Genomic DNA, 19,170 nt, shown 5'->3' on the forward strand with positions numbered 1-19,170 from the left:
AGGTCCTAGCTGGTCATCCTGAGCCCGACTGGGTGAGATGGCTGGTGGCGGGTTTCTGCGATGGGTTCCACACAGGTTTGGTCGCTTTGCCGCAAAGCACGCATGAATGTGGTAACCTGTCGTCAGCCCTTTCTGAGCCAGAGATCGTGTCCGGCCTAATCCAGCAGGAACTGGCAAAAGGTTTCATGATAGGTCCCTTTGATGTGCCCCCTTTTTCATGTTGGAGAGTCAGCCCTCTGGGGCTTGCCACAGGCAAATATTCCAATAAAAGAAGATTAATTTATGACCTCTCGGCGCCTTATTCCTCCATCATTCCCAGCATCAATGCTTTAATCCCCTCCGACGAGTTCTCCATGAAATATGCTACTATTGACCGAGCCATACAGATCATCCTACAGTCAGGGAGAAACACTTGGTTGTCCAAAGCGGACATAACGGACGCTTTCAAACTACTCCCGATCAGACAAGACCTCTGGCAATGGCACGGTGTCAGGTGGCTGGACAAGTATTATTTCGCAGTAAAGCTCACATTCGGGGCAAAGAGCAGCCCCTGGCTCTTTGACCAACTAGCCACAGCACTGCATTGGGCACTCCAGAACGTGGCTGACTGCCAGCACGTCATACATTACCTGGATGACTTCTTACTACTCGAACATCCTAGTCTCGCTCCTCGCAAACTCACTTCACTACTATCTCTGTTCAAGGAAATCGGGGTCCCAGTGGCACCTCACAAGACGGAGGGCCCCGTCAGGCAACTGGTGTTCTTGGGCGTCATCCTAGACACTGTAAACATGCAGGCTAGGCTTCCCCAGGAGAAACTAGTCAGAACCCGGGAGATGATACACAACCTATCCAGGAGTCGCACAGTAACCAGGGTCGAACTCCAGAGCCTCCTGGGCATGATGGCTTTCGCTATGAGGATCATCCCGCAGGGGAGAGCCTTCATATCCAGACTTTTGGACCTTCTCCCTTCAGTATCGGGTCAGAGGCAGGTCATCCACATCAACAATGAGGCGATGGCTGACCTACTCATGTGGGATCACTTCTTGGAGAGCTGGAACGGCGTCTTTCTTCGTTCCCCCTTTATCAGACGGGTCCCCGACTATAGTGTCCGATGCCTCATCGGTTGGCTTCGCAGCCATTTTCGGGAACAAATGTTTAGCCGGCCCCTGGCCAGCTGAGATCCGCAACATTCCTGACTTCACAGTCACGTCAGCCCTGTTTGAAACATTTCCCATCGTAGCCGCCGCTGCTGTCTGGGGAAACTCCTGGGCTAACTCCACAGTTCGATTTCTGTGCGATAATTCCGCTACGGTCGACATTATCAACAGAGGACGCTCTAGGTCCCCCCACATAATGCGCTTTGTCAGGAGGTTCATTCTGTTGTCTCTCCAGCACAATTTCCATTTTTTGATCGAGCACATAGAAGGTAGGAAGAACTTGGCGGCTGATGCACTCTCTCGGGCTAAATTCGGTGTGTTTTTTCAGGTACAACCAGACGCAGACCGGGTCGGAGTCCCGGTGCCTCCGTTCCAACAACTGCTAACGGACTAGCCAGATACGTCTCCATTGCCAACACTCTAATCAAGAAGTCTTTAGCTCCCAGCACGATCCGGGCTTATGATACCGCTTTGGCGGTTTTCTCCTCCTTCATGCAGGGCTTAGGGCTTTCCCCCACAATCACTTTACACTCTGCCCTAGCTTTTGTTGGTTTTTGCCATTCTTCTTTACACTTATCCCAGAACACCATCAAACTTCACTTAACAGGTCTTCAACACCACAGGTCACTCTCGCACCCTCACGCCTCTTCTCTACTCTCTGCTCATCCGATCAAAGCAGCACTCAAGGGCATTTCAGTCTTGTCACACCCCAAATCTCTTTCTCGCGCACCGGTCACGGGGGATCTTTTCCGGACTATGTCTTCCTTACTGGACACGCACCCTTTTGGCTTTCACCTCAGCACGGTCATCAAAGCTGCCATACACCTTGCTTTTTACGGCTTCCTTAGACCGGGGGAGTTCACGCGCACTGGCTGCCGAGCACCCGGGCCGACCCTGAGCCAGCTATCATCCAACAGGCTAGGTTTCATTTTCACCCTTCCGTCCACCAAAACCTGCAGATGGGGAGCATCCATCAGATATTTCCCCACCTCACATCAGTGGTGCCCAGTCTCGTCTCTCACCGACCTCCTCTCAATGCTGTCCGGGCAAGCAGCGGACAGTCCGCTCCTCCCGGTGGCTGGGCATGCTCTGTCTTCCTCCCAGTTTACCAGATACGTCCGCTCCCTAGTCACCATGCTAGGTCATGATCCCGCTGTCATCTCAGGACACTCATTCAGGATCGGAGCGGCCTCCGCAGCCTCCAAACATGATGTCCCAGCTCACATCATTAAGAAGCTAGGCCGCTGGAACTCCAGCTGTTTTGACCGGTACATTCCGGATCCCTCTACCGAAATGGCTAATGTGTTTAAAGTGTTGGCGTTGTGATACAAATAAAATAGAGTTACACCCTACTCTTGACTCTTTGCCCTCTATAGGCGTGCCCTCGGTCGCGGTTATTGGGCACACCTCATCCGCTGTTTGTATTTCTTAAATTCTGTACTAGGTCTACCGGGGTCCAAGGCTCAGGACGGTAAGTACTCTTGTTCACCTTTTTCGTATACTTGCTCGTTCGGCCTTTCGAGCCATGACCACAAGTAAAAAGCCTAATTGGCTGCATTTGTGGGAGTGGCGTGGGGTATATAAACTCCCCTCTCCCTCAGGTAGGGGCGTATGACTCGTGGGCGTCACCCACCCAACCCTCCCTTTTTTCTATCACAATCCATACATAGGGCATGCCCTCTATAGGCGTGCCCTCGGTCGCGGTTATTGGGCACACCTCATCCGCTGTTTGTATTTCTTAAATTCTGTACTAGGTCTACCGGGGTCCAAGGCTCAGGACGGTAAGTACTCTTGTTCACCTTTTTCGTATACTTGCTCGTTCGGCCTTTCGAGCCATGACCACAAATACACCTTGGTGCCATACAACAGAACGTACCTACTTGTGTGTCACTTGACCATATACTAAGGTACTTTTTACGTTAGTACCCTATACCAAAGTCTCTTTATCTGCTCAGAGCAAGATAACCCGTCGGAGACATCTAGCTCTGCAAAAGTGATACTTAGTGTAGGAGGTAGAATAATAAGATAAAATACTTTGTAGAAGCTGTGCAGAAAGTATTCAGCTCTCCTCCTACGTCCCGCTGTGCACGGACTGGTACGGACCGTACCCAAGTAAGTGCAATAGAGAAGAAAAACTGATGTCCAGCGCTGCTCCTGTATAAAAATGGAATTCTTTATTCGAAAATATACACCATGGGTACAGAAGACAAGGTAGTCACAGGTAACGCGTTTCAGCCCACCAGAGCCCTCTGGTGGGCTGAAATGCGTTACCTGTGACTACCTTGTCTTCTGTACCCATGGTGCATATGTTCGAATAAATAATTTCATTTTTATACGGGAGCAGCGCTGGACATCAGTCTTTTTTTTCTTCTCTAAAATACTTTTGTAGGATGGAATCCATGGGTTTGCATGCTAAGAACCTTAACTGTTGCATAGCATTACTTTATCGATGATTAGCAGGCTCTAACAGCAGATAAGTGCTGGGACCCAAACGGAGCAGGTGAAAAGACCTTTGGTTAGTGAGAAAACTGATTGAACTGATGTCCACCATTAACCCCTCAGTTATCTGTATTGATCATGGCATCTTTGACAATGTGTCACTTTAAATGGATGTTTTGATCGCCCCCGGGAATCCAATCATCCAAGATAGCGGATGGTGGTCCCCTCACCTGCCTCCGCCGCTCTCCCGGGGTCTTCTTCTTTGGTCTGACATCGAGCAGACCAGAGAAGATCGCTGGCAATACTGATCAGTGCTATGTTAATATCCTGACTCAGATCAAATGTATAATGCTAGAGAAAAGATTCAGAAGTTCTTATTTTAATAGATTTTCTTCTTCTCTGATGTCCAGGAAGTAAAGTCATTGAACACGGCTTTTTATTCAAAGAACTTTTACAGACTCCAAACTTCCGTATTACTGTAGTGGACGATGCTGATACTGTGGAACTGTGTGGCGCCTTAAAGGTAATGTCTACTGAAACCAATAATTGTGATTTATCATAAGTTTGTAGACTTAAAGAATTATTTGCATAATGTACAGTGCATTCAGAAAGTCTTCAGATCCTTTCACAGTTTTCTCCCATTAATACTTTATAATAAAAATGCAAAAACAGAATTTGTAAAAAATTTTTGCTAAATGTTTTGAGAGGAGTTCTCAGCAACATGCCCAATTAATATGGCACCGTCAGTGCGCACAGTGACAGTTCAGGAGGACGCCACCGGAGCCAGATGTAGAGTGGACCCTGGGAACAGGTAATTATAAAACTGGGGATGGGGGAGGCAATGGGGTCGGGGGGGGGCGGTGGCGGTGATAGGTCTCAGGACCCCCGGACAGGCAGGGGGAGAGAAGCGGGTGGCGGTGGCGGTCTATGGCACCGCAAAAGCCACTGCAGTGCATTGATTTAAAGCGCCCGCTTTAAATCAATGATCTGCAGCGGTGTCGCAGGGGGATAAATAGCCGATAACTTATACCGGAAAATCTGTATGTTATCGGCTATCGGCCCTAACCTCCACCGATTATCGGTATCGGCCCTAAAAAAACGATATCTGTCAATCCCTAATTTTTTGTCTCAGGGAAAATTCAGTCGCACTGTCTTTCTGTCGCACGGTAACTTCTGTTGCAGGGTTTCTTCTAAGCCTAAAAAGTGGCAATACATGGTAGGACTACGCGTTTCCTATGGGCTCCCTCCTTCCTCAGGTTTGATTTAGTGTGTGGCTACAGTACTAATATATACACATATTTCCATGAATACATTAACCCATTAAACATTTGAAGTTTGCTGGGTCTGAATGCCATTGGAGGTGTATGACGTCAGCCTCCAGGGTCTATTGGTGGAGTATAGAAATGAATGGGCTAGATCTATAACATTGTGATTTTTTTTTTTTTTTTATTTATTCCCCCCCCCATTGAAATCAATGGGCCCATAGTGGTCTATGGAGATCTTGCGGCAAATGGGGTAGAAAGGTAAACAGCAGGGGCCTGGTAGTAACATGGATTGGAGACCCTGGTGTAGGTTCAATTCCTGGGTTGATATACAGTGTTGGGATTATACTTAAATTCGGTTTGGCTTGATTTTTTTGAACCGTGGGAACTAGGTCAATTGGATACCACACATTACCTCCTGTTTCAATTAACCCCTTAAGGACGCAGGGTTTTTACGTTTTTGCACTTTTGTTTTTTCCTCCTTACTTGTAAAAATCACAACCCTTTCAATTTTTGCACCTAAAAATCCATTTGATGGCTTATTTTTTTTGCACCACCAATTCTACTTTGTAATGACATCATTTTACCCAAAAATCGACGGCAAAAAAAAAAAAAAAAAAAAAATCATTGTGCGACAAAATGGAAGAAAAAACACCATTTTGTAAAGTTAGGGGGACTTTGGTTTCTACGCAGTGCATTATTCAGTAAAATTGGCACCCTCTCTTTATTCTGTATGTCCATACGATTAAAATGATGCCCTACTTATAGAAGTTTGATTTTGTCTTACTTCTGGAAAAAATCCTAACTACATGCACGAAAATTAATACGTTTAAAATTGTCGTCTTCTGACCCCTATAACCTTTTTTTTATTTTTACGTGTACAGAGCGGTATGAGGGCTCACTTTTTACGCCATGATCTGATGTTTTTAGCGATACCATTTTTTTATTGGTCTGACTTTTTGATCGCTTTGTATACATTTTTTCATGATCTAAAAAGTGACCAAAAATACGCTATTTTGGACTTTGGAATTTTTTTCCGCGTACGCCATTGACCGTGCAGTTTCAGGGATGTGGAAATCCTATCGCCCGACGCCCGGGACAAGTAGTTTTGGGCGCCGGGCAGGTGAATTTTTTTTTTTTTTTTTTTTTTTTTTTTTTTTTTAGAGATTTAGCCCTGTATCGGGCAAGCAGGGACAGACAGACTTCTCCCTTATTTTTCTTTAATGCCGGTGTGAGGTGCAGGAGCTGATGCAAGTCTGCACCTCACACCGGCGCTCAGAGTGTATGGAGGGGGCAGTGGCGGCCCCCAGCTGATTTCAGTAGCCGGGGGCTGCTGCTCAGAGCCCCCCAGCCGGTGTGAGGGGATCTCGGGAGTGAGGGCAGAGCCAGAGATCGCACGTCTGCAGGAAATGATTAAGCCACGCCCCCTCATTTCCCCCCCCCCCTGCCGGAGGATGGATAGCGCAGCTCTGCATAATACAAGACGACAGAGGGAGAATGAGGACGTCCACAGCTCCTCCCTCCCCCACACACAGCCTCTCCCTTCCCCCCTGCTCTGACTACACAGGACCTCATTTATCACGGGGAGGTTTCAAGTATTCACAGGTAAAATACAGAGCGGGGAGAGGACGTGTGTGAGGAGACTGCACGGGCTGGGGATTTCACCTCACACCGGCTCAGGTGGGGAGGCTGAGCATGCAGGCGGCGGGAAGGGTGGTTGTATATGTATGTAATGTATGATTAGGGGGGGTGTATCAGTGGCGGGTGTATGTATGATGTGTGCATATGTATAGTGTATGTGTCGTGTATATATATGATGTGTGTATGGTGTATGTGTGATGTGTGTATGTAATGCATGATATAGGGGGCAGCGGCAGGTGTATGATGTGTGCATATGTATGGTGTATATTTATGGTGTGAGTGTATGTGTATATATGATGTGTGTATGGTATATGTATGATGTGTGTATGTAATGGGGAGAAGCAGCGGCGGGTGTATGTATGATGTGTCTATGTATGATGTATGTATGTAATGTATAATATAGGGGACAGTGACCCGGTGTATGTATATGTGTATGTTTGATATGTGTAAGCATGTATGTTTTGTTCAGGGGCGGACTGACAAGTGCTGCTGCCAGTTGTGCTCATTTATTTATTAATTTTTTTTTTTTTTGTGGTTTCTGGCCACCCGCACTAAATTGCACTCCCAGAATCCCACCCTTCAGACTCACCCGCCGACAAAGAGCCCCACGGATGCACGAAAACATGCCCGAACCAAAACTACAACTTCCAGCATGTTGCACCATAACCTAATCTGTAGAACTATAAAGTGTAACATGCTGGGAGTTGTAGTTTTGGTTCGGGTCAGCTGCAGAGCCATAGGCTGCATCAGGGCATGCTGGGAGTTGTTGTTACTAACTGTAATTCCCAGTATTCCTTGACACAGCCTATGGCTCGGCAGCTGACACGAACCAAAAACTACAACTCCCAGCATATTACACAATAACCTTAACTGTACTACTATACAGTGCAACATGCTGCAACACCCACAGAACCATAGGCTGTATCAGGGCATGCTGGGAGTTGTAGTTATCTAGTAACTAAATGCAACTTCCATCATTTTCTGACATCTAAATTAGAGTAAATAAAATGCACCACATAAACTGGAGAAGCAGAACCCCCCCCCCATATAGAAGTCCCTATCAAGACTGAAAAATAGTGATTAAAATATTTTAAGTGCGTATATATGTGAATAAGCCCCTTTCCTAATAAAAGTTCCGATAATAACAGATCATGTCACACAAGATTACCCTCATCCCTGTATATAGAAAAATTGGCGTTATAGGGATCAGATGGGGGGGGGGGCACAATTTTCTGTGGTTGCCTCCGGTGTAAAAGGAGCTAGCTACAGCTCTCCCGCCGCTAATAGCCTGGCATGCTGCGATCACTGTGGCCACTATTAAACCATTAGATCACCGCTGTCTAACTTGACAGCAATGTCTAAAGGAATCTTATATCCATCCCTGGCGGACTAGTGGGGGGAATAGTACTATTTTGGTTGAAATTATTTTATCTACCAGGACAAGTGGATTTTCTTGAGGGACAAGTAGATTGTGTTCCGCTTTAGTCCCTTGGACAAGTGTTTTTTTTTTTTTTTTTTTTTTTTTTTTTTTATTTCCACACCCCTGAGTTTAATTAATGATATATTGTTATAGTCCGGACATTTACGCACGCGGCTATACCACATGTGTTTATTTTTATTATGGTTACATATTTTTTATATGGAATTTTGGAAAAGGGGGGTGATTTAAACTTTTAATAAGCAAGGTGTGTGTGTGTGTGTGTTTAAACTTTTTTTTATTTTTATTTTTTTTACATTTTTAGTCCCCTTAAGGGACAATGTGGTTTCATACAACCACATTGATCTGTGTGCTCTGCGCTCGACTGATACTCGATCGATCGAAGCTTTATTATTCAGAGCGCAGGAGCCGCCGCAGCAGGAGAGGTAAGCTCTCCGGCTACCTCCAGAAGTGGATCGCACTCAGATTTTTTTCTTTAGGCGCAAGGCCCAACAAAAAAAGTTGGAATACTGTTAGTAAATGAGGGCCATTGAGTTTTATAGATATACTAGCTGAGTACACGGCATTGCCCATTTTTTTCCTACTTAAGCCTTGTGGTGGAGGAAAAGCAACATAGGAGGAAGTACCCATCCTCATAGCCCATCCTCAGGTGGGGCTGAGTTGTAGTGAAGATATTGTAAACTGAAAATAAAAGGGGTGGGGCTTAAAGGGTGGGCGTGTCTTTGCGAGATGGAGCATGGCATGCGGGGAGGGTGTGGCTTGCCAGCTTGACTGACACATTTACCAGGAGAGGAGAACAGAGCTTGTGGAGTAAGGCACTGGAAGTCCTATATATTTGCATGGGACTTGAAACTAAAACCCCATCCTTAGATTAGGGGTTAATTTAACTATATTTGACCTATGAGTAAGTATTATCGCAATATCTCCAGCTGTACGGAAGTTATGCTGGAGCATACATTTCCCATAGAATTGCACAAACAAAACAAAAAAAAACAACCCTCGCAAATGAGGGTAGGTTAGGGTTAAATTAATCCTATATTTTTAGTGGACATATAAGTAACATGTGACCAAGTGTTATAGAAATCTCTCCAGCTGTATGTGACTTAAAGGGGTACTCCGGTGGAAACCTTTTGTTTTTTTGTTTTTTTTCGCTCGCTGCTGATTGTAAAATAAGTGATGTCATTGCAAAATACAATTGGTGACGTAAAAACAAGACTTTATATTCTGTATATCTGTAGGTGCAAAATTGAAAGCGTTATGATTTTTGGAAGAGGAGGAAAAATTTAAATGCAAAAATGAAAATTTGCTGCGTCCTTTAACCCCTTAAGGACCAGGCCATTTTACACCTCAGGACCAGAGCGTTTTTTGCACATCTGACCACTGTCACTTTAAACATTAATAACTCTGGAATGCTTTTAGTTATCATTCTGATTCCGAGATTGTTTTTTCGTGACATATTCTACTTTAACATAGTGGTAAAATTTTATGGTAACTTGCATCCTTTCTTTGTGAAAAATCCCAAAATTTGATGAAAAATTTGAAAAATTTGCATTTTTCTAACTTTGAAGCTCTCTGCTTGAAAGGAAAATGGATATTCCAAATAAAAAAAATTTTGATTTACATATACAATATGTCTACTTTATGTTTGCATCATAAAATTGGCGTGTTTTTACTTTTGGAAGACACCAGAGGGCTTCAAAGTTCAGCAGCAATTTTCCAATTTTTCACAAAATTTTCAAACTCACTATTTTTCAGGGAATTTTCTAACTCCCTATTTTACAGTTCAGGTTTGAAGTGGATTTGAAGGGTCTTCATATTAGAAATACCCCACAAATTACCCCATTATAAAAACTGCACCCCCCAAAGTATTCAAAATGACATTCAGTCAGCGTTTTAACCCTTTAGGTGTTTCACAGGAATAGCAGCAAAGTGAAGGAGAAAATTCACAATCTTCATTTTTTACACTCGCATGTTCTTGTAGACCCAATTTTTTTATTTTTACAAGGGGTAAAGGGAGAAAATTTATACTTATATTTGTAGCCCAATTTCTCTCGAGTGAACACATACCTCATATGTCTATGTAAATTGTTCGGCGGGCGCAGTAGAGGGCTCAGAAGCGAAGGAGCGACAAGGGGATTTTGGAGAGTACGTTTTTCTGAAATGGCTTTTGGGGGGCATGTTGCATTTAGGAAGCCCCTATGGTGCCAGAACAGCAAAAAAAAAAAAACACATGCCATACCATTTTGGAAACTAGACCCCTTGAGGAACGTAACAAAGAATTAAGTGAGCCTTAATACCCCACAGGTGTTTCACGACTTTTGCATATGTAAAAAAAAATTATTTTTTTTTCACTAAAATGTGTTTCCCCCCAAATTTCACATTTTTGCAAGGGTTAATAGCAGAAAAGACCCCCCCCAAAATTTGTAACCCCATCTCTTCTGAATATGGAAATACCCGATGTGTGGACGTCCATACTGCTGGCGCACTACAATGCTCAGAAGAGAAGGAGCGCCATTGAGCTTTTGTGAAAAAAATTGTTCGAAATGGAAGTCAGAGGCCATGTGTGTTTACAAAGCCCCCCGTGGTGCCAGAACAGTGGAACCCCCCACATGTGACCCTATTTTGGAAACTACACCCCTCACTGAATTTAATAAGGGGTGCAGTGAGTATTTACACCCCACTGGCGTTTGACAGATCTTTGGAACAGTGGGCTGTGCAAATGAAAAATAAAATTTTTAATTTTCACGGACCACTGTTCCAAAAATCTGTCAGACACCTGTGGGGCGTAAATGCTCACTGTACCCCTGATTACATTACATGAAGAGTGTAGTTTCCAAAATGGGGTCACATGTGGGTATTTTTTTGGGGGGGGTTTATGTCAGAACCGCTGTAAAATCAGCCACCCATGTGCAAATCACCAATTTAGACCTCAAATGTACATAGTGCGCTCTCACTCCTGAGCCTTGTTGTGCGCCCACAGAGCATTTTACGCCCACATATGGGGTATTTCCGTACTCAGGAGAAATTGCGTTACAAATTTTGGGGGTCTTTTTTTTCCTTTTAACGCTTGTGGAAATAAAAAGTAAAGGGCAACACCGGCATGTTAGTGTAAATTTTTTATTTTTTTACACTAACAAGCTGGTGTAGCCCCAACTTTTCCTTTTCATAAGGGGTAAAAGTTGAAAAAGCCCCCCAAAATTTGTAGTGCAATTTCTCCCGAGTACGGAGATACCCCATATGTGGCCCTAAACTGTTTCCTTGAAATACGACAGGGCTCCGAAGTGAGAGAGCGCCATGCGCATTTGAGGACTAAATTAGGGATTGCACAGGGGGTGGACATAGGGGTATTCTATGCCAGTGATTCCCAAACAGGGTGCCTCCAACTGTTGCTAAATTCCCAGCATGCCTGGACAGTCAGTGGCTGTCCGGAAATGCTGGGAGTTGTTGTTTTGCAACAGCTGGAGGCTCCGTTTTGGAAACACTGCCATACAATACGTTTTTCATTTTTATTGGGGGGACAGTGTAAGGGGGTGTATATGTAGTGTTTTACCCTTTATTATGTGTTAGTGTAGTGTTTTTAGGGTACATTCGCACTGGCGGGTTACGGTGAGTTTCTCGCTAGAAGTTTGAGCTGCGGCGAAAAATTTGCCGCAGCCCAAACTTGAAGCAGGAAACTTACTGTAAGCCTGCCCGTGTGAATGTACCCTGTACGTTCACATGGGGGGGGGCAAACCTCCAGCTGTTTCAAAACTACAACTCCCAGCATGTACTGACAGACCGTGCATGTTGGGAGTTGTACTTTTGCAACAGCTGGAGGCACACTGGTTGGAAAACCTTCAGTTAGGTTCTATTACCTAACTCAGTATTTTCTAACCAGTGTGCCTCCAGCTGTTGCAAAACTATAACTCCCAGCATGTACTGATCGCCGAAGGGGATGCTGGGAGATGTAGTTATGCAATAGCTGGAGGTACGCAACTACAACTCCCAGCATGCCGAGACAGCTGATTGCTGTTTCGACATGCTGGGATTTGAAGTTTTGCAACATCTGGAGGGCTACAGTTTTAGAGAACACTGCAAAGTGATCTTCAAACTGTGGTCCTCCAGCTGTTGCAATACTACAATTCCCAGCATGCCCTGACAGCAAACAGTTGTTTGAGCATGCTAGGAGTTGTAGTTTTGCAAGATCTGGAGGGCTACAGTTTAGGGACCACTATATAGTGGTCTCAAACTGTACCCTCCAGATGTTGCTAGGCAACTCGCCGGCTTCCGTCGGATCCAGCGGCACGTCATCGCCGCCCGCCGATCTCAGTCGCCTGCAGCCTCCGACGTCCGGATCGGTAAGTGGATCTACGGCGCCGGTCCCCATTGTTTCCCCGTCCTGCCCCGCCTATTGTGGGAGGGCAGGACGGGGAAAACGAAAGTAAACCCCCCCCCCCCCCGCCCCCGATCTGCTATTGGTGGTCGCGTCTAGACCACCAATAGCAGGGATAGGAGGGGTGGCACCCGTGCCACCTCACTCCTATCGCTTCAGGGGGATCGTGGGTGTCTTAGACACCCGCGATCCCCCTTACATTCCGGGTCACTATAGACCCGTAATGACCCGGAATCACGCAAATCGCAAGTGTGAATTCACTTGCGATTTGCCGCGATCGCCGACATGGGGGGGGGGGGGGTCTGATGACCCCCCCTGGGCATTTGCACAGGATGCCTGCTGAATGATTTCAGCAGGCATCCTGCTCCGATCCCCGCACGACAGGGACTAAAACTGCCCATGACGTAAATGTACGTCCCTCGTCCTTAAGACCCAGGGTGTCGGGACGTACCGTTACGTCATGGGTCCTGTAGGGGTTAAAGGGGTACTCCGGTGGAAAACTTTTTTTTTTTTTTTTTTATCAACTGGTGCCAGAAAGTTAAACAGATTTGTAAATTACTCCTATTAAAAATATCTTAATCCTTCCAGTAGTTATTAGCTGCTGAATACTACAGAGGAAATTCTTTTCTTTTTGGAACACAGAGCTCTCTGCTGAATCACGAGCACAGTGCTCTTCTGACATCTCTGTCAATTTTAGGAACTGTCCAGAGTAGGAAAAAATCCCCATAGCAAACATATGCTGCTATGGACAGAGATGTCAGCAGCAGAGAACACTGTGATCGTGATGTCAGCAGAGAGCACTGTGTTCCAAAAAGAAAAGAATTTCCTCTGTAGTATTCAGCAGCTAATAAGTACTGGAAGGATTAAGATTTTTTAATAGGAGTAATTTACAAATCTGTTTTACTTTCTGGCACCAGTTGATGAAAAGAAAAAAAAAAGTTTTTGCACTTTCGTTTTTTCCTTCTTACCTTTTAAAAATCATAACCCTCTCAATTTTCCACCTAAAAATCCATATTATGGCTTATTTTTTCCGTCACCAATTCTACTTTTTAATATCAGTCATTTTACCCAAAAATTCACAGCGAACCAGGAAAAAAAAATCATTGTGCGACAAAATCGAAGAAAAAACGCCATTTTGCAACTTTTGGGGGCTTCCGTTTCTACGCAGTGCATATTTCGGAAAAAATGACACCTTATCTTTATGCTGTAGGTCCATACGGTTAAAATGATACCCTACTTATATAGGTTTGATTTTGTCGTACTTCTGGAAAAAATCATAACTACATGCAGGAAAATTTATACGTAAAAAAAAAATCTTCTGACCCCTATAACTTTTTTATTTTTCCACGTACAGGGCGGTCTGAGGGCTCATTTTCGTGATCTGAAGTTTTTAACAGTACAATTTTTGTTTTGATCGGACTTTTTGATCACTTTTTATAAAAATTTTTAATGGTATAAAAAGTGACCAAAATACGCTTTTTTGGAATTTGGTATTTTTTCGCGCGTACGCCATTGTCTGTGCGGTTTAATTAATGATATATTTTTATAGTTCGGACATTTACGCACGCGGCGATACCACATATGTGTGTGTTTTTTTAATTTACACTTATTTTTTTTATGGGAAAAGGGGGTGATTCAAACTTTATTAGGGAAGGGGTTAAATGACCTTTATTAACACTTTTTTTAAACTTTTTTTTTTGCAGTGTAATAGGTCCCATAGGGACCTATAACACTGCACACACTGATCTCCTATGCTGATCACTGGCGTGTATTAACACGCCTGTGATCAGGGTTATCGGCGCTTGACTGCTCCGGCCTTGATCTCAGGCACGGAGCAGTCATTCGTCGATCGGACACCGAGGAGGCAGGTAAGGGCCCTCCCGGTGTCCTGCAAGCTGTTCGGGACACCGCGATTTCACTGCGGCGGTCCCGAACAGCCCGACTGACTAGCCGGGATACTTTCACTTTCGCTTTAGAAGCGGCGGCTTTGACCGCCGCTTCTAAAGGGTTAATACCACACATTGCCGTGAGCGTTGAGGAGCGCCGGGACCGGCGCGATGTGATGCGGGGTCGCAGCGCGACCTCGCTTCATATCGCGGGAGCCGGCGCAGGACAGGGTACATTCACACGGGCGCGTTAACAGTGAGTTTTCTGCTTAAAGTTTGGGCTGCGGCAAATTGTTTGCCGCAGTGCAAACTCCTAGCGGGAAACTCACCGTAACCTGCCAGTGCGAATGTACCCTAAAAGCACTACACCTTACACTGTTCCCCCCCCCCATAAAAATGAAAAACTTATTGTACGGCAGTGTTTCCAAAAAACGGAGCTTCCAGCTGTTGCAAAACAACAACTCCCAGCATTTCCAGACAGCCACTGACTGTCCAGGTATGCTGGGAGTTAAGCAACAGCTAGAGGCACCTTGTTAGGGGCATTCTACGCCAGTGATTCCCAATGTCTACCCCTATGCAATCCCTAATGCAGTCCTCAAATGCGCATGGCGCTCTCTCACTTAGGAGCCCTGTCGTATTTCAAGGAAACAGTTTAGGACCACACATGGGGCATTTCCATACTCTGGCGAAATTGCACTACAAATTTTGAGGGGGCTTTTTCTCCTTTTACCCCTTATGAAAGGGAAAAGTTGGGAGCTACACTAGCCTGTTAGTGTAAAAAAATAAATAAATGTATACACTAACATGCTGGTGTTTCCCCATTCTTTTTATTTTCACAAGAGGTAAAAGGGAAAAAAAAGCCCCCCCCAAAACTTGTAACGCAAAGAGTACAGAAATACCCCATATGTGGGCATAAAATGGTCTGCGGGCGCACAACAAGGCTCAGGAGTGAGAGCGGCCTATGTACATTTGAGGCCTAAATTGGTGATTTGCAGCGGTTCTGACATAAACGCAAAAAAATACATACCCACATGTGACACAATTTTGGAAACTACACCCCTCATGGAACGTAACCAGGTGTATAGTGAGCCTTAACACCCCACAGGTGTTTGAAGAATTTTCATTAAAGTTGGATGGGAAAATTGAAAATTAATAATGTAGGGTACATTTTTTTTTTTTCAAGGGGAAAAAGCCCCCCAAAATTTTTAACCCCATTTCTTCTTAGTATATAAATACCCCATATGTGGATGTAAAGTGCTCTGTGGGTGCAATACAATGCTCAGAAGAGAAGGAGCGCCATTGGGATTTTGAAGATAAATTTTTTCCGGAATTGAAGGCCATGTGTGTTTACAAAGCCCCCATAGTGCCAGAACAATGGATCCCCCCCCCCCACATGTGACCCCATTTTGGAAACTACACCCCTCATGTAATGTAATAAGGGGTGCAGTGAGCACTTAACCCCCCCCCCCCCCCACAGGTGTCTGACAGATTTTTGGCACAGTGGTCCGTAAAAATGAAAAATGTAATTTTTCATTTGCACAGCCCACTGTTCCAAAGATCTGTCAAATGCCAGTGGGGTGTAAATACTCACTGCACCCCTTATTACATTCTGTGAGGCGTGTAGTTTCCAAAATGGGGTCACATGTTGGGGGGTCCACTGTTCTGGCACCACGGGGGGCTTTGTAAAGGCACATGGCCCCTGACTTCCATTCCAAACGAATTTTCTTTCCAAAAGCTCAATGGCGCTCCTTCTCTTCTGAGCATTGTAGTGCGCCAGCAGAGCATTTGACGTCCACACATGGGGTATTTCCATACTCGGGAGAAAATGACCCCCAAAATTTGTAACCCCATTTCTTCTATTACCCCTTGTAAAAATGTAACATTTGGGGAAAAATTTTAGTGAAACTTTTTTTTTTTTTCCATTTACACATCCAACTTTAACAAATGTCTTCAAACACCTGTGGGGTGTTAAGGCTTACTGTACCCCTTGTTACGTTCCTTAAGGGGTGTAGTTTCCAAAATAGTATGCCATGTGTTTTTTTTTTTTTTTTTTTTTTTGCTGTTCTGGCACCACAGGAGGATCCTAAATGCAACATGCCCCCAAAAACCATTTCATCAAAATTTGCTTTCCAAAAGCCAAATGTGACTCCTTCTCTTCTGAGCTTTGTAGTTCGCCCTTGGAGCATTTTACATCCTAAAATGGGGTATTTCCATACTCAGAAGAGATGGGGTTCAAAATTTTGGGGGGGCATTTTCTCCCATTACCCTCTGTAAAAATGGTAAATTTAGGGAAAAAAACTTTAACGAAAAGTTGTCAATGAAAAAAAATTAAGTCGGATGTGTAAAACACCAGTGGGGTGTTAAGGCTCACTGGACCCCCTTGTTACATGCCTTGAGGGGTGTAGTTTCCAACATGGTATGCCATGTGGGGGGTTTATGCTGTTCTGGCACCATAAGGGCTTCCTAAATGCGACATGCCCCCCAAAAACCATTTCAGAAAAATTATCTCCAAAATCCCATTGTTGCTCCTTCCCTTCTGAGCCCACTACTGCGCCCGCCGATCGCTTGACATACACACATGAGGTATTTCCTTACTCGAGAGAAATTGGGTTACAAATTTTGGGGTACTTTTTCTCCTATTACTCCTTAAAAATTCAAAAACTGGGTCTACAAGAACATGAGCGTGTAAAAAATGAAGATTTTGAATTTGCTCCTTCATTTTGCTGCTATTCCTGTGACACACCTAAAGGGTTAACACACTTACTGAATATCATTTTGGATACTTTGAGGGGTGCCGTTTTTATAATGGGGTCATTTGTGGGGTATTTCTAATATGAAGTCAGTTCAGATCCACTTGAACTGATCCCTGAAAATTTTTAAAAAAATTGGAAAATTGCTACTGAACTTTGAAGCCCAATGGTGTCTTCAAAAAGTAAAAACATGTCAACTTTATGATGAAAATATAAAGTAGACATATTGTATTTGTGAATCAATATATAATTTATTTGGAATGTCTATTTTCTTACAAGCTGAGAGCTTCAAAGTTGGGAAATGCTAAATTTTTAAATTTTTTTCATCAAATTTTGGAATTTTTCACCAAGAAATGATGCAAGTATCGACAAAAATATACTACTAACAAGAAATAGAATATGTCACGAAAAAACAATCTCTGAATCAGAATGAAAAGTAAAAGCATCCCAGAGTTATTAATGCTTAAAATGACAGTGGTCAGATGTGCAAAAAATGGCCAGGTCCTTAAGGGGTTAAAATAGAAACCCTGACTCTCGCAAATAGGGGTGGGTAAGGGTTAAATTACCTATCCTATGTTTGGTGACATAAGTAACATGTACAAAGTTTCATGTTAATATCTTCAGCCGTTTGGAAGTGATGCTGGGACATATACATACACACACACAACACACACACACAACACACACGGATGGATAGGATGGGAGGGATAGGTTGGGAGAGGAAAGATAATTGATATGAATAGCTTACCAATGTCTGGCTTTTACTGGTGCAGAGTCCCAGGCTTAAAGGAACCAATCATCAGATTTTACCCTATATAACGCTTGGCAAAGCGTTATATAGGGTAAATACTTAATTTTCACCATTCCCGGGGGATGCTCCTGCCCCCAGGGATGGTGAAGATATGAAGTTATAAACTAGTTCATACATTTACGTCCTGTGTATGACCGCGAGCATCAGATCGGTGCTCGCGTCATACACGGCAGGTTCCGGCTGCTATCAGCAGCCGGGGATCCGCTGGTAATGGCCGACATCCGCGATCGCGCCGATGTCTGCCAATAACCCCTCAGATGCCGTGATCTGTACAGATAAAATAGGTGATCAGATCGCTCGCAGCGCTGCCGCAGAGATCGGATCATCTGTAATGGCGAACAGAGGTCACCTCACCTGCCTCCGGCCGTCTCCCAGCGTCTCCTGGTCTGGTCTCGAGCAGACCAGAGCAGGAGATCACCAATTATACTGATCAGTGCTATGCCCTATGCATAGCACTGAACAGTATTAGCAATCAAATGATTGCTATAGATAGTTCCCTATGGGGACATAAAAAGTGTTTAAAAAAAAAAAAGTTTAAAATCCCCTCCCCTAATAAAAATGTTAATTGTCCGTTTTTCCCATTTTACCCCAAAAAGCGTAAAAAAAACATATTTTTTTTTTTTTTAATAAACATATTTTGTATCGCCGCGTGCGTAAATGTCCGAACTATCAAAATATAATGTTAATTATCCCCTACGGTGAACGGCGTAAACATAAAAAATTTAAAAGTCAGAAAATGCTGCTTTGTCACATTTTATTAAAACAATTAATAAATTATATAAAAGTTTTATATATGTAAATGTGGTATCGATAAAAAGTACAGATGACAGCACAAAAAATGAGCCCCGCCATACCACCCTATATACGGAAAAAGGAAAAAGTTATAGGTGGTCAAAATAGGGCAATTTTAGATTACTGATTTTGTACAAAAAGTTTCATTATTTTTTTTTATTTTTTTTTTTTAAGCTGTACAAAAATATAAAAGTATCCTAGCAATGGGTTTAATTTTAATAGTATTGACCCACAGAAAAAAGAACACATGTCATTTTTACCGTAAATTGTACAGTGTGAAAACTAAACCCTCCAAAAATGTGCAAAATTGTGGTTTTCATTTAAATTTCCTCCCAGAAAAATGGTTTTATGGTTAAAATGAGGTTTCATTACAAAGTACAATTGTTCACGCTAAAAACAACCCCATATCCCCCTGCCTATCCTCTGGTACATACTGCCGCCGCCGCGTTGCCTCCCCATCCTCTAGCCACATGTGGGGATCGGGCAGTGTCGGTGGTTGGACTCAGGACCCCAGGACAGGAAGGGGGTCCTAAAATGCACGAAATATCGGCATAAGTTATCGGCTATCGGCCGGAAAGTTTGCACAATATCAGTATCTGCTGTATAAAAATAAAAAAAA

The 19,170-nt window shown here is 43.9% G+C and overlaps 1 protein-coding gene across 2 annotated transcripts in view; it reads left to right on the forward strand.

The window, feature by feature from the left end:
• GPD1L (glycerol-3-phosphate dehydrogenase 1 like) overlaps positions 1–19,170 on the forward strand; it is a 73,309-nt gene that overhangs the window by 30,021 nt on the left and 24,118 nt on the right. For both annotated transcript variants that reach the window (XM_056520091.1, XM_056520092.1), the window contains exon 5: positions 4,010–4,122. In XM_056520091.1, coding sequence (XP_056376066.1) covers positions 4,010–4,122 — 113 coding nt within the window. The remainder of the gene's footprint in view (positions 1–4,009; positions 4,123–19,170) is intronic.

Source organism: Hyla sarda, chromosome 5 (genome assembly GCF_029499605.1).
Source record: "Hyla sarda isolate aHylSar1 chromosome 5, aHylSar1.hap1, whole genome shotgun sequence".
Taxonomy (NCBI): Eukaryota; Metazoa; Chordata; class Amphibia; order Anura; family Hylidae; genus Hyla; species Hyla sarda.